Below are 25,528 nucleotides of genomic sequence, written 5' to 3' on the forward strand. Positions count from 1 at the left end.
GCTTAGGTGGAATTTTGGCACACATGTGCACATATACATTCAGAAATGCCAATAAACATTTATGCACATAATAGGCCTGTAAATATTAATATCTTAAAGAATTGTCCCCTTCGGGGGAAATTCTTTATATGGTGCCAAATGCTAGGCACTACTTCTGCACCAAGTTTTCAGCAGAAAAAAAAGCATTATACAGATATGAGGTGTCGAAAAGGGGCGAAAATGGCAGATCCGTGCAAAAACACACTTGCATATCTATTTATAGAATAGTACCTGTTTCTGCGAGGATCTGCAAAGGGGGCACAGCCATGGGAGGGGCATGAGTGGGCCAGGGTAATTCCCTTAAAATGTGTGCTGTTATAAAATCTGGGGAATCTGCGCTTAACTTGCAAGCTGGGACTTACATCTGTTTTCAGTTGATGCAACTCCTTGTGCCAAAAGTTAAGCGTGAATCCCAGTACTATGTGCTATTCTATAAAATACGTCAATCCCAGAACGCCCGTTATAGAATACTATTCAGTACCGAATTTTGAGTGCCATTTATAGAATTTTCCCCTTACTGTGTAGTTTTTTTTATGCTATGTTTAATTTAAAGGATTTAAAAGTATACACTATTTGGTACTGTTATGTCACACTGTTTTGTACAATGTATATTTGCTGGATTCATTAATAAACGTCTGGTTTAAAATTAAAAAAAAAAAAGTATACACTATCTATTTTTATTGTACTATATATCCTATATAATAATTCTCACCTCCAACGTTCTGACTTGCCTGGGACCGTGGCTCATTCCGAGTTGGTCTGCTAGGCTCCGTAGATCAGGCTGACAATCACCGTAGCCATGATGATGTCAACTTCAGAACCCGGGGGGGGGGGGGGGGGGGGGGGGGGGAACATGCCTCACAGCTGATCCATGTCCAGAGGAGGGTTGCTGGACATGGGTGGCTGCAGGAGAGCCGAGGAAAACCTTGCTAGCGCCCGTTTCATTTGTGTCAGAAACGGGCCTTTTTTACTAGTTGTTATATAACACGTTAAATTGTTGTAAGGAAATTGTATATAATTAAATTTTATAATGGCAATTACCAAATTTGTAGAATCTATGAAGAATTTGTCTTCTCCCTTGGACCCTTTGCCTACATTTCTACTAAAAGGCTTTCTTTTATGCTTACTATGACAAACACTAGTTAGTCTAGTGGGCGTTTTTCTCTTCTGTGAAGGACATGCCACTCTCCATAAGCTTTTTAAGAAACAAAGGGGCCTTTTTACAAAGGTGCGAAAGGGCTAATGCGTGGGTAGCCTGGGTAGTGGGTGCATCTGGTAATTCTGATTTTGGCACGCACCAAATCCCACGGTAGAAAATAATTTTCTATTTTCTACCATAGGGGGCGTTCCACGCAGTAAGCGCCCATGTTGGCACATGTTGCGTGGTTACCACATGGGTAGTGCGTGAGCCCTTACTGCTAGGTCAATGGGTGGTGGTAAAGGCTCAGACCGTAAATAGGTACCCGCTAGTTTTAATATTAGTGCAGGCCCATTTCCCAGCCACTGTAAAAAGTGGCCCAGCGTGGACCCAAAAGATGTGCCCATACTACCGTAGGCCACTTTTTACTGTGGCTTTGTAAAAAAAACCCCACCACACCTTGATTTGACAGTTCCTCAAAATTGTGGACCAGTGCTTAATTTGTTATTTGTTTCAAAAGGCGTTGAGGTTGTTTTTCTGTAACTAAGCAAATGTTTAGATGATCTGGCTTATGTAACAAGCATAAATGGAATCTCATCTAACATGAGATTAGATGAACCTAGATGATATACTTGCATTTCTCATTTGTCTCAATCTGTGTGGAATAATTTGATCTTTCAATTGCTTATTGAGCATTTTGCTGAGTTAGGAATTGAGCATGGTCCTACATTAGTTTCCGTCTTACTTACAGTATTATATAGTAACTAACTAGTTATTGTATTTAAGTAAATGTTTTATCGCTTTTACTTGTAAAGAAGTAAGTGAAACATTGTTTACTAGAAGTACAGGAAACATTTCTTACTTTTACTCTTATCAAAGTAATAATTTCACCATTTTTTTTACTAGTTTTACTTAGTTATATCTGATGTTTTCCTGTTAAAGTTAAAAATAAAAATACAAGCAAAAGCGATATGTAAATGATGAGTCCTCAGTAAACCAAATGAAGTAGGAAAAACTGGAACAGGACTTTTGCTAATGCAAACAATTTCACATAAACAACAGTGGATCATCTAATTTTAAATTATGCTGTTTGTGGGGTTCACATATATTGGACATTCATGCATCATTTCTTGAAGACATTCATATAGAGTTTGCCATCAGCCAAAAAAATTGTTAGAACAATAGACAATGAATCCAACTTTTTCAAAGCCTTCTCTGTAATTGGATATCATGATGATGATAATGGAGACGAAAATGAAAAGATGCAAGTGATGAATCAGACAGAACTACTTCTAATGCAGATGATAATGACAAAGCATTCTTTGCTATAAGGAAGTCAAGTGTTTCAGACAGAGATTCCCTTGATCAATACCTGCAGACCCAGTCAGAAGACATCAGTAGTATGGCAGCCTGGTCTGATCTAAAGGAACACTTTATCATACTGAACACTCCACTTCCCGACAACGCATTTTTAGCTGTACTGATTTAATAATGACTCACGAGCACACTCACATAAGTGACAGTCATTTTCAAAATTTAATTTTGCTAAAAGCAGAGTGGATTGATTTGTAGAGCAATAAAGTTTGGATAAAAATGTTAACAGTAGTTGCACTCATTGTAGTAAGGGTACTTTTACTGAAAAAAAGTATTATATTAGGCCAGTGGTTTCCCAAACCTGGTCCAGCCAGTCAGGTTTTCAGGATATCCATAATTGATATTCATGAGACAGATTTGCATGCAGTGGAGGCAGTGACTGCAAATCTCTTTCATGAATATTCAGTGTGGATATTCTGACTGGCTGGGATGCCCCCAGGACCGGGGAACTGCTGAATTAGGCAATAACTTTTACATAAGTACATTTTTTAATGTGTTCTTCATTTTTACTTTGCTTACTTAGGTAACCTTTTCCATGATTAATGTTTCTTAGCTTCCAAACATTTGCAGCTGTTGTGTAGAGTGCTCAAGGGTTCAATTTTGCACCAGTGTTTTATGCATTTGTTATTAAACTGAACTTGGGGAAATCCATTATTTCTGGGATAAGCAGCATAAAATGTATTGTACTTCTTTGGGATCTTGCAAGGTATTTGTGACCTGGATTGGCCACTGTTGGAAATAGGATGCTGGGCTTGATGAACCCTTGGTCTGTCCCAGTGTGGCAATACTTATATTTTTGTGTCTCTTATATGAGTTGCCTATTTTTTTTACTCCCTATCATGTAAATGGGCCCGCTGTTCCAGTATGTGGGGGGAGGAAGCTGCCTCCCACAAATAGACAGATCTCCCCAAATTGCCACCAGTGGATACTTTAAAATATTCTTTTATTTTTCAAGTTAATGACAAACACTTCAAGACCAGAGCCCTGGGTTAGGGCTTTCCCGGCAGGGCTGTTCTGCCTCTTAGTGTACAAGCCAGCAAACCCAGAGGCTCTGCCCCTTTCTTGAAGGGCTGCAATAGTCCTTTGAAAATCCCTCCTTTTCAAAGTCAGTAGCAAAATCAGTACTTGCCTCCGAGCAGGGTTTCCCCTTCCTGCCCAAACAAGTCTTTCAGATTCCACATAGTCCTTCCAAAATAATCAGGGTGCATCTTGGGGGGAACCAGGCTTGTAACTCTTCCAGCTACGTCCCCCAACAGTCAGGGTTTCCTCACAGCAAACAGGTCTCCCAAAAGAAAACAGGCTTCATTCTTTAAGCAAGGTTTAACTCAAAATACCTTCCAAACAATATAGTTTCAAACCTTCAGGTGCTGTTCTCCCCAGGCTCTCAAGTCCCATTCCCTTCTGGTTTCTTCTCGCTGCTCAGCCTGATTAAGCCCCCTCTTCCATCCAACCTTCTCCTGCATCTCACCCCACCCCTCCCTATTACAGGTGGGCAGAATGATATACTGATTGCGGGTCCAGGGGAACTGGGCTCCTTCATTCTCCCTCCCTCTTGTGGTCAGAGACGGTATATGGCCAGCTTGCCTATCCACTGGGCTATCACTGCTGGGACTGGAAATGCATTCTGGGAGATGTAGTTTAGGGTTTTGCTGCTTCATTCTATACATCTGGGATGTAGCCTTGTCACAATCTCAAACAGCATTAAGGTTCAATGTGGCTTACAATCCAATTATAAACGGGTACTATCTCTGTCCCTAGAGGGCTCACAATCTTGGTTTTTATACCTGAGGCAATGGAAGGAGCTGCAGTGGGAATTGAACCCAGGATGCTGGGATCAAAGTCTACTGCACTAACCATTATACCACTCCTCCGTTCCAGGCCACTCCTTCACTCCTTTCTTCTTGATGCACATACCTGACGCCACCCTCGTGGTCTAGTGGATTCTTCGGGGCAGAAAAGATCCCCAAGTCTTTCCTGCCGCATCGCTCTTTAAAAATGGCTGCCATGGCTTCCAGCGGCAGCCTTGCAAGACTTCCGAACTGGTCTGTACAGGGCCCCACAATTGCTAAGACCGGCCGTGGAGGGGAGATATGATAGAGGTCTATAAAATAATGATTGGAGTGGACTAGGTAGATGTGAATCTCTTGTTTACCATTTCCAAAAATACTAGGACTAGAGGGCACGCAATGAAGCCACAAAGTAATAAATTTAAAACGAATCGTAGAAAATATTTCTTCACTCAATGTGTAATTAAACTCTGGAATTCGTTGCCAGAGAAAGAAGTAAAAGCAGTTAGCTTAGCAGGGTTTAAAAAGGTTTGGATCACTTCCTAAAAGTCCATAAGCCATTATTAAAATGGACTTGGAGAAAATCCACTGCTTATAGCAGCATAAAATGTATTGTAGTATTTGGGGATCTTGCCAGGTGTAACCTAGATTGGCCACTGATGAAAACAGGTTGCTGGACTTGATGGACCTTTGGTCTGTCCCAGTATGGCAATACTTAAGTTGTTAGAGGAGTGAGCTGCAGACTCACAAGCAGAACTGGAGGGGCCGCTGATGGAAGCTATGGCCGAGGTGGTGACTCCAACATCCATGAGAAGAGTTTGGTGCTGCTCACCACCAAGTTTGTGTTGCTACTCATGGGGGTGTAGGGAAGGAGAAGTGCTGGGCAATGGGAGTGAGGAAGAAAATGAGAGAAATAACGGACCCCAGGAAAGAAAGATATAATAGACTTGGGGAAAGAGGGCAGGGAGGGATGAGAAAGGGAGAGATATTGGATGTGGTGGTGGGAGAGAGGGAGATTCAATCCTTTAGAAAAGCAGGATGGGATTTAATATACTGCCTTTCTGTGGTTACAATCAAAGCATTTTGCATATTATACACAGGTACTTATTTTGTATCTGGGGCAATGGAGGGTTAAGTGACTTGCCCAGAGTCACAAAGAGCTGCAGTGGGAAATAAATAAATAAAATATTTTTAATTGTGTGATTAATTGGGATTAAATCTTTTCATTTAAATATTTTAATTGAAATGCAGCCCTGCTATTTACCTTTAGATTACCACGTTGCAGAAGTGGCTAAATCTTGCTGGTTTTCATTTCATCAGAAACCTCACAGTTGTAGGGTTCTTCAAGAAATGGCACTACTGGCCAATCTTATACAGTATAATGGGATTTTATGTGATAAGTAGAGAATAGCCAATAGGCTTTCCAAATACAATGAACAGAACTGGTCAGGTAGTATTCAAAGTGATATCTAAAATCTCAGGCAGCCCATGACACTCCTTCTCTATCTGTTTTGGTTGCATAGCTAACTCTTCCATTCTGTCTCACTGTGGCGCTTGTAACTATGAGTGATCATTTTTCCCCAATGTGCCTACACTGTGATCAGGAGCCTTTCCAATCATATGCGCCTCCACACATCTCAGGCTAGGCAACCCTCAAGTGGCTCTACTCTAGGGATAGGTTGTTATTTTGACATGGCATGAAAACATCAACCATATTAGTTATAAGCCCCATTTTACAAATGTTGAGGTAGGACTTAGAACATCCAGATAAAGATGTTCATAATTACCACAGTACTTCATAAAAGGCTATGCTGAACACGGACAATGGCAAATACAAGCATAGTTGCTGGCATATACAGCAGGAGCAATCATTTCAGAAAAAGACGTTAGGAAAAAGAGCTGCATCATTTGGGGCTTAACACATGTAAGTGCCAGTCATTACAAGTGGTGGTGGCCAATATTCCAACATGCACATGTATTTGTTGGTGATTACACATGTATGCATCAGATTTCACAAAGCTTCACCTAGAGCCAATTAAAATGCTGAGTGAATTATTTTAAGTACATTTTTGCAGTATCTGAGACACCACACGTTAGCACAATTGCCCTCACAACCACTGGTGGTGACTCCATGCGAAATGAGCAGGCAGCTAGCATTTGTGTGTGCTTCAGAGCAGATTTATTGTATTTATTTATTTTGAAATTTATATCCCACAAGTTACCCAAGGTCCTTCTATAATGCTAAATGTATATCTTCTTTTATGCTTCCACTATTCATGATGTATTGTAAGCCACATTGAGCCTGCAAAGAGGTGGGAAATGCAATAAATAAAACAAATCCCAAGAAACAAATGCTGATGCATGAATGTTTAAAAAAAATGTGTACTCTCAGTGTAAAACAGGAAATACACATCAGGTTTTCGGCTCACCCAAACCATCCCCCATTGAAATGTCTGTCTTAGCACATCTATACATGGAGATGCTTCTAAAATGACTTCCTATATTGTTTTTTTTTTTTGTCATTTCCCATTTGAAAATCACACACACAAAATCCCAATGCAATTAGTAAAGTAAAAAAGTACATACACTAGAAACACAAAGAGCTAGATTCAGTAAGTGGCACTGAAAAGCACGTGCCAGGAAACATTTGTGCTCAGCGCTATTCTATAAAGGACCCTCTGGGCGGAGCGCTTTCTATAGAATATCACTTAGCATGTATTACAGAAACCAACTCTGGGTGTGAGGACTTATACCAACTGAAGCATGGTATAAATCCTGACACGCAACTTGGGTGCAGCCCCCAAATTCTATAACACTGCATGTAATTCTTTGGAATGCTCCAGACCTGCTCATGCCCATAGCCAATTTGGGTATGAATCTTTATAGAATCACAAGCAGCCAGATCCGTGCATCAAATTAGAGCCAATTATTGTCCATAATTGATTTTCAACAGCCAATTGTTAATGGCTCATTAATTTATTTGGGCACGGATCTCAGGATTGCTTGCCATTTTGGGCAGTCAAATTTGGGTGCCATTTACAGAATCCAGGGAATAGTGTATGATAAAACAAAAATAAAATGATATGAATGGGAAACCAAAATAACAGATACGTCACAAACCCAAAATGAAATATAGCACGATATCTTTGTTTGCACTTAAGTAAAGGTCAAAAGTTGACACCTTCTTTTTCCAGCTGCTCATACAGAACACAGACAACAGTTGCTTTCCTGCATCTTGTATTTTTGCCTGCAGGTCAGTAATAAATACTTATAACCAAATATTACTAGCTTGAACATACAAGCCTCAAATTTCCAAAGTAATGCTCTTTCATTTTAAGTAAAAAAAAAAAAAAGAAAAGAAAAGAGAAGACAACTTAATTTTGAAAAACTTTATTTATAGTTTCCTTTTCAGAGGAAGACACATGATGCCCTTGTTTCCCACAATTTTTGTGTTGCACTTCTTTGAAAATCCTATTCTTTGTTATCTGACTTATAGTGCTTCAGTGTACGAGCAGAAGGATCGGTTGCTTTAATCCACCGTGGCATCCAGTAATGAGTTAACCAGGTGGCATGTCCTGGATAATACTTCTCAAAGATCTGGCGATAGAAATAGCCTTCTTTTGTTTTAGGAGGATTGAAGGGAAATTTTTCTGCTGCCTTCTCTAGCATAATGTCATCCACCTACAAACAAAAAAATTAGAAAACTGATAATCAGTAAGCTGTATGTCCTTGTAAAAGAAAAGGAAATTATACATTTTAATAGAAGAACTACTGTAGTACAAGTGACATAAGCAGCAGATCCTCAAAACAGGGACACGTGACCTAAGAATGGAAAAATGTTCTTGTTCAAAACCTCTTTTCATATAATATCTCATAATATATCAGGGTCTCTTTTTAGAAGGGATTTTTCAAAACAACCCCATTTCAAGCAGTTTACTATGAAAATCAAAAAAAGAGTCTATATAACACTCCTGCTATACTATCTGTAGGTGCATGCACTACTGTGATATATACTATATAGATTGAATAATTTATAAAGTAGCCTCAATGGCCCAGGGAACCATATTGTTAGGACTCCACTGAAGTGGCCAGCATCACGGGCTCCTCCTACTTTCCGAAAAAACCACCAACACCTAAAAAAACTCCCTATCAAGGGGAGAAAAAGGTTTAGTGGGTAAAAAACGGAAAGAGGGGTATTATATTAAAGAATCAATGTAAATGCATCACACTGCAGAGGGTATTAAATGGAAGTTAAGAATTTATGCAATTACTTCATATACCTCGTTTATCGTGAGCACTAAAGCAAAATGCCACCAAAATGTACAAATGTCTAAACCCGAATTCTTAATTGAAGCAAACCTGTGAATACCATTCTTCAAAAACAAATTACTTATCTTGAAGCTTGCTTTATATGGCCAATTCAAAATTCAGATCGTCAGGTTCCTCGTTGTCTCTATTCTTAGGTTTATAGACATAAGTGTGTACTTAACATTGCTTAGGTCTCCGGTTGTCTCGGTGTAGAAGTCAACGTGGGTAGTATTAAAGAAAATCCTTATTTTCACTCGCAGAGTCTACCAAAAATATCTCAAATTTTCTCTTATGCAATTACTTCATATACCTCGTTTATCGTGAGCACTAAAGCAAAATGCCACCAAAATGTACAAATGTCTAAACCCGAATTCTTAATTGAAGCAAACCTGTGAATACCATTCTTCAAAAACAAATTACTTATCTTGAAGCTTGCTTTATATGGCCAATTCAAAATTCAGATCGTCAGGTTCCTCGTTGTCTCTATTCTTAGGTTTATAGACATAAGTGTGTACTTAACATTGCTTAGGTCTCCGGTTGTCTCGGTATAGAAGTCAACGTGGGTAGTATTAAAGAAAATCCTTATTTTCACTCGCAGAGTCTACCAAAAATATCTCAAATTTTCTCGACAGCAAGGGACCCCACCGTTTCGCAATCTTCATCAGGAGAAGTTTCAAAAAATAAAGAAAATTAATTCCTTTCTATCCATCGCGAACCATGGTTCAAAACATGGCGCCTGTGGATATAGGACGCCGGATTTGTAACTCCACCCATTGGGAGTAGCGTCTCTGTACCCTTGGTCCAATCAGCAAACTACATTATCATCTTGAAATTAGCATGTCGTTGGACTCGACAATTTTAAAGAGATAGTGTCAACAAAATCATCAGGAAGAATTCTTATATTTTGAAATGGAGAAAACCTTACTATATATGAAAAATACAATTGTCGAGTCCAACGACATGCTAATTTCAAGATGATAATGTAGTTTGCTGATTGGACCAAGGGTACAGAGACGCTACTCCCAATGGGTGGAGTTACAAATCCGGCGTCCTATATCCACAGGCGCCATGTTTTGAACCATGGTTCGCGATGGATAGAAAGGAATTAATTTTCTTTATTTTTTGAAACTTCTCCTGATGAAGATTGCGAAACGGTGGGGTCCCTTGCTGTCGAGAAAATTTGAGATATTTTTGGTAGACTCTGCGAGTGAAAATAAGGATTTTCTTTAATACTACCCACGTTGACTTCTATACCGAGACAACCGGAGACCTAAGCAATGTTAAGTACACACTTATGTCTATAAACCTAAGAATAGAGACAACGAGGAACCTGACGATCTGAATTTTGAATTGGCCATATAAAGCAAGCTTCAAGATAAGTAATTTGTTTTTGAAGAATGGTATTCACAGGTTTGCTTCAATTAAGAATTCGGGTTTAGACATTTGTACATTTTGGTGGCATTTTGCTTTAGTGCTCACGATAAACGAGGTATATGAAGTAATTGCATAAGAGAAAATTTGAGATATTTTTGGTAGACTCTGCGAGTGAAAATAAGGATTTTCTTTAATACTACCCACGTTGACTTCTACACCGAGACAACCGGAGACCTAAGCAATGTTAAGTACACACTTATGTCTATAAACCTAAGAATAGAGACAACGAGGAACCTGACGATCTGAATTTTGAATTGGCCATATAAAGCAAGCTTCAAGATAAGTAATTTGTTTTTGAAGAATGGTATTCACAGGTTTGCTTCAATTAAGAATTCGGGTTTAGACATTTGTACATTTTGGTGGCATTTTGCTTTAGTGCTCACGATAAACGAGGTATATGAAGTAATTGCATAAATTCTTAACTTCCATTTAATACCCTCTGCAGTGTGATGCATTTACATTGATTCTTTAATATAATACCCCTCTTTCCGTTTTTTACCCACTAAACCTTTTTCTCCCCTTGATAGGGAGTTTTTTTAGGTGTTGGTGGTTTTTTCGGAAAGTAGGAGGAGCCCGTGATGCTGGCCACTTCAGTGGAGTCCTAACAATATGGTTCCCTGGGCCATTGAGGCTACTTTATAAATTATTCAATCTATATAGTATATATCACAGTAGTGCATGCACCTACAGATAGTATAGCAGGAGTGTTATATAGACTCTTTTTTTGATTTTCATAACGTTACTACACTCCAGACAATTTGAGATTTTTCTATTTAAGCAGTTTACTATGAAATAACAGCTGTGGATCCTATCTGAAAGATGTCCCTGTGAGCATGTGCTCTTATGGTCTCTGAGGAGAAGTGCATGCACATTGGAGGTAATTCTCAAAAAGTCACCTAATGTTAGGCACCTAAAGTGTGTGCGCTAAGCGTGAATTCTATAAAAGCAATGACATGCATACTTGCCATTACAGCATATTAGCGAAGGTCTGCAGTTACATGCCTAACTCAGGCGTGAGCACTTACGCTAGCTCAGTGACTGGTGTACATGTTCGTTCCTAAGTGCTGTCATTTTGGTGCATAACTGCTAGTGTTCTGTAACCTTAGCATGTGTTAGGCATGCCCCCTGTCCATGCTCCTCCCATAACCACACCACCCAATCAGTTGCAAGCTAAAGAAATTGTGCTAAGCTTGTAGAATACCGAGTGCAGATTTGTGTCAATTATAGCCAATTAACACCAATCAGCACCTAAGCTAAGCATGTAACTGACGGTATTCTATAACCTTTGTGTGCAAGTTTGTGCACTAAGCCACCTAGAACCACCAGTTGGGATCTGTGTGGTGAACAATTGCCGCATTAGATTAGATAGAGTTAGGGGGATTGTGTATATGTATGGCTTCCAGTTTACCACTATTCCACAGCTCAAGTAACTGGTGTGGAAATTGCTCTTTGTCACAAAATCATAGGAAACTGCATTCCCACTCTGTCCATGCTTCCTCCATTCTACTGTGCCACTGCTGAGGCTGGCCAGTAACTGCTGCTGTTACTATACCACCACCACCACTTAAACTGGCACCAATAGATTCTGACTCGATCCCACCATTGTCAAGGCTATTTCCACCACTGAGATTGGCCCCAGCTTACTGCTGCACTAGATACAGTACACAGAATTCCATAGATAGGACAGGAGGAAGACAGCAATGGATCACAGCAATGGAACTGAGGGGTCCATGAGCATTACTGAACTAGGAATGGGGGGGGGGGGCAGTAGGTTGATGGATAAGAGACTGTGGGATGAGGTTGATTGGAGGAAACTCAAGGGTGGAAGAATGAGACACAAGAGAGTAGAGAGGAAGTATTAAAGTCTTCAGGGGAGATGGAATGAGAGCCTAGAGATTAGATAATGGGGTGATTCTGAGAAGGGAGGGCAAGAAGGGAGAAGCAGGAGGATGGGAAGAGAGCAGGGAGGAAAAAAAGGAGTTTTTGGTATGGAGGGAGAAAAAAAGACTGTAAATTTATTTATTTATTTGTAGCACTTGTATCCCATATTTTCCCACCTATTTGCAGGCTCAATGTGGCTTACATTATGCCCTAATGGCGATCGCCATTCCGGAATGAGAAATACAGAACATTATTATATTTAAAGTATAAGTATAATACATTTGGGGAGTAGAAATCCAAGCGAAAAGGTGAGGGGGGGAAGAGGTTATCCTTTATGAACTACAAGAGATTGTAGAAAGAAGAAAACAGGCAACAATATCTGGAAAAGCTAAGAGAAGCTGGTAGAGTAGTCAGGAAAGCAAAGATGCAAATGGAAGAAAAAATAGCCAATACACTAAAATGGGGACACAACTTTTTTTAAATTTTTTTTTTTTTTTTTAGATATGTTAGTGATAGGAGGAAGTGCAAAAGTGGCATTTTGAGACTCAAAGGTGAAAGGGAAGAATATGTAGATGCTGATAAAGAAACCGCCGGATTGCTTAACAAATATTTCTGTTCTGCATTCATAGCTGAAGGGCAAGGAGCAGAACAACAGAAGACAAACACAAATAGGAAAAGAGGGGTAGTAGTCCCTGAACGATTTTCAGATGGCTATATTCGTGAGGAGCTGGCTAAAGGTGGACAAAGCAGCAATAGGGCCGGATGGCATATATCCAAGGGTACTCAAGGAACATAAGGAAGTTCTAGCGTCTCCGCTGGCTGACCTTTTCAATGCTTCTTTAGAGTCAGGAGTAGTCCTAGAGGACTGGAGGAGAAGAACAGATGTGCTCCCTCTCTACAAAAGTGAAAGCAAGAAAGAGATTGGGAACGACAGGCTGGTAAGTCTGACTTCTGTGGTAAATTAATGGAAATGCTTTTAAAACAGAAAATAGTAAAGATTTTGGAATACAATGGATTACAGGACCCGAGGCAACATGATTTCACTAGAAGCAGGTCTTGTCAGACAAATCTGAATAATTTCTTTGACTGGGTGACCAGAGAGTTGGATCATGAGAGAGCACTAGATGTGGTGTATTTAGATTTTAGCAAAGCCTTTGACACGGTTCCGCATAGATGATTAATACTAATACTTGTAAAGAAGTCCTTGATGTTATTGCACCTGGACTTAAATGTGGCAGAAAGTGAGAGTGAAGACACTTCTGGAAGGCAGAGACAGGCTGTGGTGAGGGAGATGGTGAGGATGAATAAAAGAAAAGTTGACAGAAGGGATACAGAATTAAAACAGTGAAAAGTATAAAAAAGGTTAAACTGAAATGAAGAACAGCAACAATACTCAGACACAAACACAAGAAAGACTGGAAAACTATTTTGGGCCTGATATTCAAAGTGATGTAGAGTGATGTAAATGGGATGGAGAGGCTCCTGCCTGTTTAAATCATGCTCAGCGGGCTGGCCGCCAATAATCAGTGGCAATTAACGGGCAGTGCCACTGAATATCAACACTAACTGGCCATATTGAAAGTGGGCAGGAGAGGGTCATTACAGGGGGCAAAATCAAGAAGGAGCCAGGAATTAAGCAAGCTCTGATAATATTCAGTGCCGGTGCTATATAGCTAACCAGGCATGTAGGACCATATAAACAGCAGTCCTAACTTTGCCCGATAACTACCACTCCTAAGTTTGCTTACCTAGAATCCCCTAGGCACTGTGCCTTAATAGAATAATCTTCCCCTTTCCCTCCACACTGATTTTTCACTTAAGTTTTAAAGCCAACTTAAAAGCTTGGCTCTTCAATCAAGCTTGTGGCGAGACAGCCTGATTGGACTTTCCAGCATGAGGTAGTTATATTATTCTCCTTGTCGTGTGCTCTTTGGTCTCTCTCCTGGTCTTGTGTGAGTGCATATCTTTACTGTCATTATAGGAGTTCTTTTCTTTTTCTAAAATATACTTTAGATTGTACACCCCTCTGTTCTGCCCTGGCAGCTAGAATGGTTTAGCAAGTTCTTATAAACTACAAACTACCAACCTACAAAACAGAGATGACCTCTCCTCCCTCACGGATCCCTCCCCCCCCCCCCCCCCCGCCGCCACCCGATAAGCTCCCTCTTTAGGCCCTCCCACAAGTTCCAATCCCCCTTTGGGCCCTACCCCCAAGCATCAAAGCCCTCCCGCGGGAGGTGGTGGTGATGAAAACGGTAACGGAATTCAAACATGCGTGGGATAAGCATAAAGGAATCCTGTTCAGAAGGAAGGGATCCTCAGAAGCTTAGCCGAGATTGGGTGGCAGAGCCGGTGGGGGGAGGCAGGGCTGGTGGTTGGGAGGCGGGGCTAGTGCTGGGCAGACTTATACTGTCTGTGCCCTGACAATGGCAGATACAAATCAAGGTAAGGTATACACAAAAAGTAGCACATATGAGTTTATCTTGTTGGGCAGACTGGATGGACCGTGCAGGTCTTTTTCTGCCGTCATCTACTATGTTACTATGTTACATGTCTAGTGAAAGCTGGATGTTCAATGCTGATGTCCAGAGATAATCAGGTTTTTTTTTTTTAATGCTGAGTGCTACTAGCTAGATATGGATATGAATCAGAACAGAGTTAGAGATGGTAAAATGCAGACTTCTACTGGCTGGATATTGATCAATTTTTTTTTAAAAGAAAATGTTCTTGTATACTAAATAAAAGTAATGTAAGCTCAATTTATGCAAACATGCAGAATTGCCAAAGAATGTTCTAACGCTTGCCACAGAATCTGAGATACACAGGAAAACTGGAGGCTTAGCGCATCTCATCTAATGTTCTTTTAAACAGACTACCTGGTAAGATTTAGGCAAATTTTTTAAAATATAGCATTACATACAGAATGAAAGAGTAAAAAAAATCATTTGACTTCTGTGGGCAGTACTGCCTTTGTCTAGTGCACTAGAGAAATGATAATAGTAGTAGTAGTAGTAGTAACTGCAGACACCTCTGCGTACTCATACTTAACTTCATTGATGTATATGGAATTGCATATGGCTTGTTTACAGTGATCTGGGCTGTAATATTTTACCTGAACTGTGCTTAAATGAGCCCCTCTAGTGGCAGGAACTGAGGGAGCAGAGAGAGAAAGCTTTCATTGCGTGACCTGTATTAAAGCTATTTTTTTTGCATTTTTAGATACGTACAAAATACATTTTTGCATTTATACTAAACAGGAAACATATGCCACCACTTCTGTGGTGGAAATCTGCCTGCAGTTTTGATGTACTGTAATGTAATTTAATGTAATGTAATATCTTTTGTTCTATATGTAATGCTATATATTTAAAAATTTGCCTAAATCTTACCAGTTTTAGACAGTCTATTTAAAAGAACATCAGATGAGATGCACTAGGCCTCCAGTTTTCCTATATATCTCAGATTCTGTGGCAAGAGTTAGAAAATTCTTTGGCAATTCTGCACGTTTGCATAAATTGAGCTTACACTACATTTAGTGAGTATACAAGAACATTTTCTTTTAAAAAAAATTGATCAATATCCAGCCAGTAGAAGTCTGCATTTTACCATCTCTAACTCTGTTCTGATTCAGCGGCTAGTGTCCAGTGCAGCCTTTACTTTCCTGTGAGTTTTAGCTCTGGCTCTGCCCCCTGTGAGCATCTGAATGGGAAGGCAGTATCAGAGGAACTGCCTGTCTGATCAGTGCTGGACAGCTTACCAGCTGTCTTTACTATCAAGTGTAGGACTAATAACTGTGTCTGTGTGCTGCCTTCCTGCGGCTCCTGGGTGGTGTATGGGCGTTATGCCTAATTGGTAGGATATGTTGTTGTCCTTAATTTTTCCACCTAATTAAGCTTCTCTTGTTCACTACTTAATGCAGTCTACTTAATATTATGCTTCATGTTAATTAAATTCTTTTTGTTATTAGCTAATTTGCTCTCTGCTGCTTTCTCGTGGAACTTACGGCTCATTTAATAGTGTATCCTTTTCATCTATTCATTGTGTATCCTTCAACCTTGCATTATTATAGACTATAGTCAGTAACATTTCTCCTTTTCTTCTTACTATTTGCTCAAATAATTTAATTCTATTATCATAGTGTCCTTTGGATCTTAATCCATCAAACTCTTCTTATCCAATTCCAACTAGTCCATAATGGAATTTCTTTTAGTTAGGTGGCTCCCATTCTTATTTCTCCTATCATGCTTGCTCCAATTGCATGCACTTGAGGAATACTATTGTACCCCAGTGATTTATACATCTAGGCAACATTTTTATTGGCCTTTAATTAGTTGTTCTACTTATCCTTATTCTAATTTTCGCAATTCAGCCTAGTATAAAAATAGCCATAAGTTAAAAGCGCTTCAACGTGAACATCATCTAATTAAAATCACACCCTCTCAAACTGCATCTGATTCTTATTTACCTATGCCAGTAGGTTACATTAATGCTAGATCAGTGGTAAACAAATCTGAAGTAATACATGACTGGATTGTAGATGAACAATTTGGCTTTGTCTTGATTACTGAAACGAGGATACATTCTAGGGATGATTCCATCATTAATGACTTATGCCCTACTGGCTATAAGATATTCCATCTTACTAGAGTTAAGAAAAGAGGTGATAGTTTAGCAATTCTTTATAAATCCTTCTTCACGCTTACACCTGGCTCTGAGTTAATTTCTCCACAATTAGAAATTGTTGTTTGTGATATTAGGGATGATTCTTTGTCTAAGCGTATTTGTCTGGTTTTACTTTACTGCCCTCCAGACAATTGGAATGATGCAGAAAATAGTATTATGGAATTCATTTCTAATACTTGTGTTCACTTGGATAACGTGTTGTTACTAGGTGATATAAATCTTCATCTAGATTCATTAAATAATTCCCACACCAAGAGTTTCACAATTCCTTGATCTTTAGCAATTCTCTCTTTTCACTGGTGGTCCATCTCATATCAAAGGTCATCAATTAGATCTCCTAGCATATAGATTCACTGACTGTACTAACTTCTTTATCACATATCCAACGTGGTCTCCTGCAACTTGGTCTGAGCATTTTAAGTTCACTTTGATACTAAGAACACACAACAGTAAATGTACCGGCAAATAACAGAACCATCTGAACAACTAGGGGCAGACTTAGTGCTAGTGAATTTTAGACTAATATACTGTTCAATCAGTTATCGTCAACTTCCTTCTTTCAATTTTGGGATGACATAAGTAGGGCAACACTAGATAGAATAGCTCCTGAGAAAACAAAACTGAGGCCTACAAAAAAACTACCCCCTTGGTTTACAGAGGAACTTCTAGAGGCAAAGAGAAAATGCAGGCAATAAGAAAGAATGTGGGCCAAGTCTAGAACCAAGGAAAATTGGTCCTCTTGGAGATGTAAGGAATACAAGCACGCAATTAAGAAAGCTAAAACTGCTCACTAAGTGAAGCATATCTGTGATCCCAAATTTAGCATTAGAAAGCTCTACTCTTTAGTTAATTACATGGTAAATACTCATTCAGTAGCCATGATCAATGTACCTATCCTATCTGCAGACCAACTTGCGAGTTATTTTGAGCAGAAAATTATTAAAAACAGAAATGAGCTAAATGGTACTAATATTACCTTGGCTGACCAACTTAGTTCTTCGAATATTTCTTCCCTAGGTTTACCTGCAGATAGGGTTTGGTCTTCCTTCTCTCTACCAACTCTTGATTCGGTTAAATTCTCTCTCTCCAAATACTCAACTTGCATTGCTTGTTAGATGCATACCTTACCTATTTATTGAAGTTAGCTGCCTTATATCTAACCTTTCTTTTTTTTTTGTATCAATGAATATTTTATTTTCAAATGTAAACAACAAGGCATACAAGTACAACTGTAAACTGAACCAGAAAACCTCCGCCAATACCTCAGCACCCCATAAACAACCCCTCACCACAATTAACCCCCAAATCACCCACAATCCCTCCCTCTCATAGTAACCATACAATCAAACCCATTCAGAGTGCCCTGTGACTTCTTCAAGACACTCCGAAAACAACCGTCACCTCCACCTACCCTCCCCTAACTTCCCACCTCCACCAAACCCAAGCACCCAATCACAAAAGCCCATGACCCCACCCCTCTCCCTTTAAATATTAGCTAAACAGTCCTGAGGCACGTCCGAATCATGCTTGTGGGGTAGAAAGCAATCTTTATGTTGAGCAGTAAGACGTTCCATCCAAAGTAGGTGGTTAAGACACTGCTTCCAATCCTCCAGAGTAGGTGGCACTGTACTCTTCCAATGGAGAGTGATAAGACACTTTGTAGCAGTCAGACCCCATTGCAGCAATTTACCCTCCCAGCAAATAGGATGATCATTGTGCAAGCCCAATGATAATCTTATTTGCTGGGAGGAGCAAAAGGATCATCATGAGGAGCAAAAGGTAGAGGAGCCCGGAGGGCTGCCAATAAGACATGTAATACCCTCGACCAAAACTTTTATTTTATATTGTCTCAAGGCTTATTCTCTAAAGACAAAGGCAAAATAATTCTCATGCCCATTTCTAAGAACCCCAAGTCTAGCATGAGTGAAGTATCCAATTACAGACGGTGGCCTCCATACCACTGTTAGTAAAGGTCTAATGTCCAGTCAACTCATGGAATACTTTCTGACTCATATCATCTTATTTCTGACTCATAATATCTTACACATAGTTCTAAATTGGGGTTTAGACCTGCATATAGTACAGAGACAGTTCTTACCGCCTTGATAACCAATTTCAGGACGGACCTAAGCCGGGGCAAGAACATTTAGATTTTACAATTTGATATGTACAGCGCTATTGATAGTTGACCATATTTTTTTTACTGAGTGTGATGGATCAGTTTGGCATTTGTGGTGAAGTCCTGCAATGGTTCAATGGTTTCTTAAAGTAAAGACAGTATCAAGTTATCTGGTAACATTTCTTCACCCTGGCTCTCTGTGTGTGGGATGCCCAGAGTTTCCCCCTTTCTTCCATTCTGTTTAATATAATGATGGTCCCACTAGGTAGATTATTGCAATCAAATGGCTTTAATTCCTTTATTTACGCTGATGATGTCACTATTTACATACCATTCAATTTAGATAAAATCTTGCCTAGAATTAAGTCAGGCTTGGATCTGATGGCATCTTGGGCTGCCAATTTTAAATTAAAACTGTATAAAGATAAAACCAAGTTCTTAATCCTAACCCTAATGGGGACAGCCCGTGGGGATGGGGTCAGACTTTGTTCTTGTGTCATTCTCTACTTTGAAGGTTGTTAAGTGATGCAGGCGATGATGTTTTCATTTTTTGGAAAAACAAGCAAAAGTACTGGCCACAACTGGCAAAATTGACATGGGGGATCCTATACATTCCTGCTAGCAGCACATCTTCTGAGAAGACATTTTCTATTGCAGGAAGGATTGTGGAAGACAGGAGAGCTAGACTAAATCCTGAGATTGTTGATGACTTATTATTCATCCACAGATTAAAAAATCATAACAGTACTTCATAGGGCATATTTCTCCCCCACTAGGGCATACAGAATGGGTTGTATTTTGTACCCCTGGACATTTTAACAGGGTGGATTAGAGTTCCTTGGTGTAGTAGAAGTCAGCTGTTGCTGGGGTTGGAACGGTAGAGGGTGGTGGTGGTGGGGCTATTATAGCTGCTCGTTGTTATTATTGTATTCTATTTGTGATTTATAAACAACAGTTGCACAGCATATTGTTCCTTTTTATACTTTAAAAAAAAGATTTAAATATAAAATCATAAGTGTACGAGGATTCTTCAGATGAGGACAGAGCGTATGGGGATGGAGACGGAGGGGACGGGGCAGGGATGGGGACAAAACCTGCGGGGACAGGATGGGGATGGATACAGAACCTGTATGAATGGGGTGGGGATGGAGATAGAACCCACGGGGATGGGGTGGGAACTGGGACAAACTTTATCCCCGTGTCATTCTCTAAACACATTATCAGTAGTGACATTTTTCTTAGTCATTGGGTAGGCAGAATATATATATAAGAGAATATGCAGATATTTCCCCCTACACATCACAAGCTTTCTATTTCCTGTACTACTTCTTTTATCAGGTCACTTGTGCTCTATATCAAGATCTTCACGGGATCCTGACCAATTACCTTGTCACAGATAATACAAATTAAAATAAAACACGGGGAACTAGTCAGGGGCCTGGGTAATTTATTTTTATTTAATAATAAATAAACATCAAGTTTTGCAATTAAAGATTTTGAGGAAAATATCCAAAACACCAGTTAACCACACTGGAGATGGGAATAATTCCCAGAGGACTGTGATATGAGCCAGAATATGTCAATATTAGATTTAAGATTGAGTTACTTTAATCCAGCTTAGAACACAATTCAAGCAGGAGGTCTGAAGGATTTCCTTGTGATCTGAAAGGGAATGTGGATCTTTCAAAGCAAGAAAAAATACAAAGCTTTTCCTATGTATTTAACATCAGCATGGATTGAATCTCAGATGATGCAAAAAATGTGAGGATTAGAAGCAGCTAGAGTTTCTCAGTCTACTGTCTAATAAGAAATGGAAACCTCTGTGGGTTTAATATACTACTGTTCGTTAACTAGCCACTAAAGGACTATACAGGCTCACATCAAATGGAGAAAAGATAGTCAAGTTAGGGTAAAAAGTGTATTCAAGAATGTACTCAATATGAAAATATACAGCAAGGGCTTCCAATATGCTACTGAACTGAGAGGCTGCATGCAACTGGGGCTCCTGCTCTCCCTGGATGATCTAGCGATTAATCTGGCTTCCCAGGATTTACCAGGTGGCAAATCTATATCTAGCTTTTGGAAGGGACTGTGCGAGGTTGGGCTGTCCAGTCAAGCAGATTGGAGCCCCAGAAGTCATGCCCCCTAAGCCTCCTAAACAGCCGCGCAGCATTCAATGGCCAGACTCACCTAAGATAGTGTCGCCTGGAGATGAGACTGCTCATCAGCTTTCTGACGCCCTGGTGAAGGAGATATCGGCCTTGGTGGTGGTGACACTTGAGGAAAAACTGAACAAGTTACACAAGGTGTTGGAGGAGATCCAAGAGCCTTTTGACTTTCTTGCAAAGTGCTTAAATGACATCAATGCCCGGATCTCGGCCCAGGAAGACATCATGGCTCATCTAAAAGAGCAGGTGATGCAGCTTCCTTCGGACAATGAGCAGTTACAGGCACACACTGAATACCATGAAAACTGCACCAGGCGGAATAATGTGAGGATGATTTGTTTACCAGAGGAGGTGACAGAGTTGGCGTTGTAACGCCTTTTTGAAACCTGGTTACCTGACCACTTGGTGGTTCAAAATTAATGCGTCCCCATCATGTGTGAACAAGCTCACAGGTTGGGACAATAAGAGAAAGGTCACCGAGGCCCAGAGCAGTGACTGCTAAATTCCTCAACTGGGCTGACAAGGAAAGCATCATGTGGGCTTACCGGAGGCATGGGGTCTTGGAGTATCAAGGGCATAGGCTGTTACTATTTAATGATTACTCAGCCCAAGTAGCTCAAAGCTGGAAGAAAATGGCTGCAATTTGTGGTGAACTTCATAATCGTAAAATCTTGTTCTCTCTGAAGTGCATGGCCAAATTGTGGGTCTGACATGAGGACAAGGTCCTCTTTTTCAACTCAGTGGAAGAAGCCCGGCAGTCTGTGACCCGTTTGCCCCCCCCCCCCCCCAACTTCCTGATCGTTGGATGGCTGCAACTTGGAGCCATGTGACAGCCAGTCACTGCTTCTGAAGGGTTTACTGTGTGTTTCTATTTTGTTCTTTGGTGACTACAGAATGCTGTGCATTCTGCTCTTTTGTGAGCCCTTAATCCTTTTATGATGACCTGCAAGATCAACCACACAACTCTATGCATTTCTACCTGGCTCAATTTCCTGAATTTGAAACTGGGGGTTGCAGTCGCCCCAAGGTGCTAGCGGCCTGGGATGGGCACCAGGACTCTTTGTTGATGGGATTCATAGTATTTGTTTGGGGGGGGGGGGGATAGGTGGTTGGAGATGGAACTAAAGTTTGGGATGTGGGAACAGGGTGGGCTTTCTGAGGTGGGGACAAGCCAGTTCATAAGCACCTTATGGTTAGCAGGTTATTTAACCTATGTAACTATTGTAATCTATGTGTGTGTGTGAGTGATTGTATATGCTGTGTGTTATGTGGATGGGTGTGTGTGTGTTTGTTTCATAGAAGTGGTCCCGAGAAAGGCTGGGCTCCAGGGACTCAGTCTAGGTTTCTTATATCAGTATGTATTTTTAAATATCTTTTGGGCATTACTTATAGTGCATGGGGTGATGGTTGTCTCCTGGAACATGGGGGGCATTACATCACCAGTCAAAAATATTGGCAGCTCTGAACCATTTAAAGGCATAAGTACATAAGTACTGCCACACTGGAACACACCAAAGGTCCATCAAGCCCAGTATCCTGTTTACAACAGTGGCCAATCCAGGTCGCAAATACCTGGCAAGATCCCAGCTCAATACATTTTATGATGCTTATCCCAGAAATAAGCAGTGGATTTTCCGAAGTCAATTTAATAATGGTCTATGGACTTTTCCTTTAGGAAGCTGTCCAGATCCTTTTTAAACCCCACTAAGCTAACCACCTTTACCACATTCTCTGGCAACAAATTCCAGAGTTTAATTACAAATTGAGTGAAGAAACGTTTTCTCCGATTCGTATTAAATATACTACTTTGTAGCTTCATTGCATGCCCCCTAGTGCTAGTATTTGTGGAAAGAGTAAACAGATGCTTCACATCTACCCTTTCCACTCCACTCATTAATTTATAGATCTCTATCATATGTCCCCTTAGCCGTCTCTTCTCCAAGCTGAAGAGCCCTAGACACTTCAGCCTTTCCTCATAGGGAAGTCGTCCAATCCCCTTTATCATTTTCGTCATCCTTTTCTGTACCTTTTCTAATTCCACTATATCTTTATTGAGATGCAGCGACCAGAATTGAACACAATATTCGAGGTGCCATTGCACCATGGACTGATACAAAGGCATTATAACATTCTCACTTTTGTTTTCAATTCCTTTCCTAATAATACCTAACATTCTATTTCCTTTCTTAGCCGCCACAGCACACTGAACAGAGCATTTCAACGTATCATCAACAACACCTAGATCCCTTTCTTTGTCTGTGACTCCTAACGTGGAACCTTGCATGACGTAGCTAAAGTTCGGATTCCTCTTTCCCACATGCATCACTTTGAACTTGCGCACATTAATCATCATTTGCCATTTAGATGCCCAGTCTCATAAGGTCCTCTTGTAATTTTTCACAATTCTCCCGTGATTTAACAACTTTGAATAACTTTAAGAGGCATTTTCGAAAGAAAAGGGCGCCCATCTTCCGACACAAATTGGGAGATGGGCGTCCTTCTCTCAGGGTCGCCCAAATCGGCATAATCGAAAGCCGATTTTGGGCGTCCTCAACTGCAGTCTGTCGCGTTGACGACCAAAGTTCATGGGAGGCATGTCGGAGGTGTGGCGAAGGCGGGACTGGGGCGTGCTTAAGAAATTGGCATCCTTGGCCGATAATGGAAAAAAGAAGGACGACCCTGACGAGCATTTGGTCGACTTTACTTGGTCCATTTTATTTTCACGACCAAGCCTCAAAAAGGTGCCCAAACTGACCAGATGACCACCGAAGGGATTCGGGGATGACCCCCCCTTACTCCCCCAGTGGTCACCAACCCCCTCCCACCCTAAAAAAAAAAAAAATTAAAATTTTTTTTTGCCAGCCTCAAATGTCATACCCAGCTCCATGACAGCAGTATGCAGGTCCCTGGAGCAGTTTTAGTGGGTGCAGTGCACTTCAGGCAGGCGGAACCAGGCCCATCCCCCCTACCTGTTACACTTGTGCTGGTAAATGTGAGCCCTTCAAAACCCACCCAAAACCCACTGTACCCACATGTAGGTGCCCCCTTCACCCCTTAGGGCTATGATAGTGGTGTACAGTTGTGAGGAGTGGGTTTTGGGGGGCTCAGCACCGAAGGTAAGGGAGCTATGCACCTGGGAGCAATTTGTGATGTCCACTGCAGTGCCCCCTAGGGTGCCCGGTTGGTGTCCTGGCATGTGAGGGGGACAAGTGCACTACGAATCCTGGCCCCTCCCATGACCAAAGGCCTTGGATTTGTTCGTTTTTGAGCTGGGCGCCTTTGGTTTCCATTATCGCTGAAAACCGATACCGCCCAGCTCAAATCCGCCCAAATGCAATGCATTTGCCCGGCACAAACCGTATTATCGAAACAAAAGATGGACGCCCATCTTTTTCAAAAATACAGTCTGGCCCGCCCCTTCGCGGACCCGTCCTCGGAGATAAACGCCCATGGAGATGGGCATTCGTGTTCGATTTTGCTCCTCTGAGTCTCATTAACCCATGTTTTTGAATAAGCTCTTTAATTTTGTTCTTTATAATAGTCTCTACCATTTTGCCTGGCACTGACATCAGGCTCACCGGTCTATAATTTCTCAGATCCCTTCTGGAACCTTTTTTAAATATCGGCATTACATGGGCTACCCTCCAATCTTCCGGTACCAAGCTCGATTTTAAAGATAATTTACATATTACTAACAATAGTTCCGCCAGTTCATTTTTCAATTCTATCTGGGATGAATACCATCTGGTCCAGGAGATTTGCTACTCTTCAATTTGTCAAATTGCCCCCTTACATCCTCTAGGTTTATACAGATTTCATTCAGTTCCTCCGACTCGTCAGCTTCAAATACCATTTCTGGCACCGGTATTACTCCCAAATCTTCCTCGGTGAAGACCGAAGCAAATAATTCATTTAATCTCTCCGCTATGGCTTTGTCTTCTCTGATTGCTCCTTTTACCCCTCGGTCATCTAGCGGTCCAACCGATTCTTTTGCCAGTTTCTTGCATTTAATATACCTAAAAAAATTCTTACTATATGTTTTTGCCTCTAACGCAATCTTTTTTTCAAAGTCCCTCTTTGCCTTCCTTATCAGCGCTTTGCATTCGACTTGACATTCCTTAAGCTGCTTTTTGATATTCTCAGTCAGTTCCTTCTTCCATTTTCTGAAGGATTTTCTTTTAGCTCTAATAGCTTCCTTCACCTCACTTTTTAACCATGCTGGCTGTCATTTGGTCTTACTACCTCCTTTTTTAATACATGGAATATAATTGGCTTGGGCTTCCAGGATGGTATTTTTGAACAGAATCCACACCTGATGTAAATTTTTGACCCTCACAGCCGCTCCTCTAAGTTTTCTTTTCACCGTTCTTCTCATTTTATCGTAGTCTCCTTTTTGAAAGTTAAACGTTAACGTATTGGATATCCTGTGTATACTTACTCCAAAGCTAATATCAAATCTGATCATATTATGATCACTGTTATCAAGAGGCCCATCACCATTACCTCCCGCACCAGATCATGAGCTCCACTAAGCATTAGGTCTAGAATTTTTCCTTCTCTTGTCAGTTCCTGTACCAGCTGCTCCATAAAGCAATCC

At 40.6% G+C, this 25,528-nt stretch overlaps 2 protein-coding genes across 5 annotated transcripts in view; both read right to left on the bottom strand.

Moving 5' to 3' along the window:
* The window catches only part of TAC1 (tachykinin precursor 1), a 132,958-nt gene extending 128,980 nt beyond the window's left edge, over positions 1 to 3,978 (bottom strand). For all 3 annotated transcript variants that reach the window (XM_030189951.1, XM_030189952.1, XM_030189950.1), the window contains exon 1: positions 3,910 to 3,978. In XM_030189951.1, coding sequence (XP_030045811.1) covers positions 3,910 to 3,946 — 37 coding nt within the window. In that variant the 5' untranslated portion in view covers positions 3,947 to 3,978. The remainder of the gene's footprint in view (positions 1 to 3,909) is intronic.
* A 3,734-nt stretch (positions 3,979 to 7,712) lies between these two features.
* The window catches only part of ASNS (asparagine synthetase (glutamine-hydrolyzing)), a 238,436-nt gene continuing 220,620 nt past the window's right edge, over positions 7,713 to 25,528 (bottom strand). For both annotated transcript variants that reach the window (XM_030200859.1, XM_030200868.1), the window contains exon 12: positions 7,713 to 8,019. In XM_030200859.1, coding sequence (XP_030056719.1) covers positions 7,810 to 8,019 — 210 coding nt within the window. In that variant the 3' untranslated portion in view covers positions 7,713 to 7,809. The remainder of the gene's footprint in view (positions 8,020 to 25,528) is intronic.

Source organism: Microcaecilia unicolor, chromosome 1, assembly GCF_901765095.1.
Source record: "Microcaecilia unicolor chromosome 1, aMicUni1.1, whole genome shotgun sequence".
Classification (NCBI taxonomy): domain Eukaryota; kingdom Metazoa; phylum Chordata; class Amphibia; order Gymnophiona; family Siphonopidae; genus Microcaecilia; species Microcaecilia unicolor.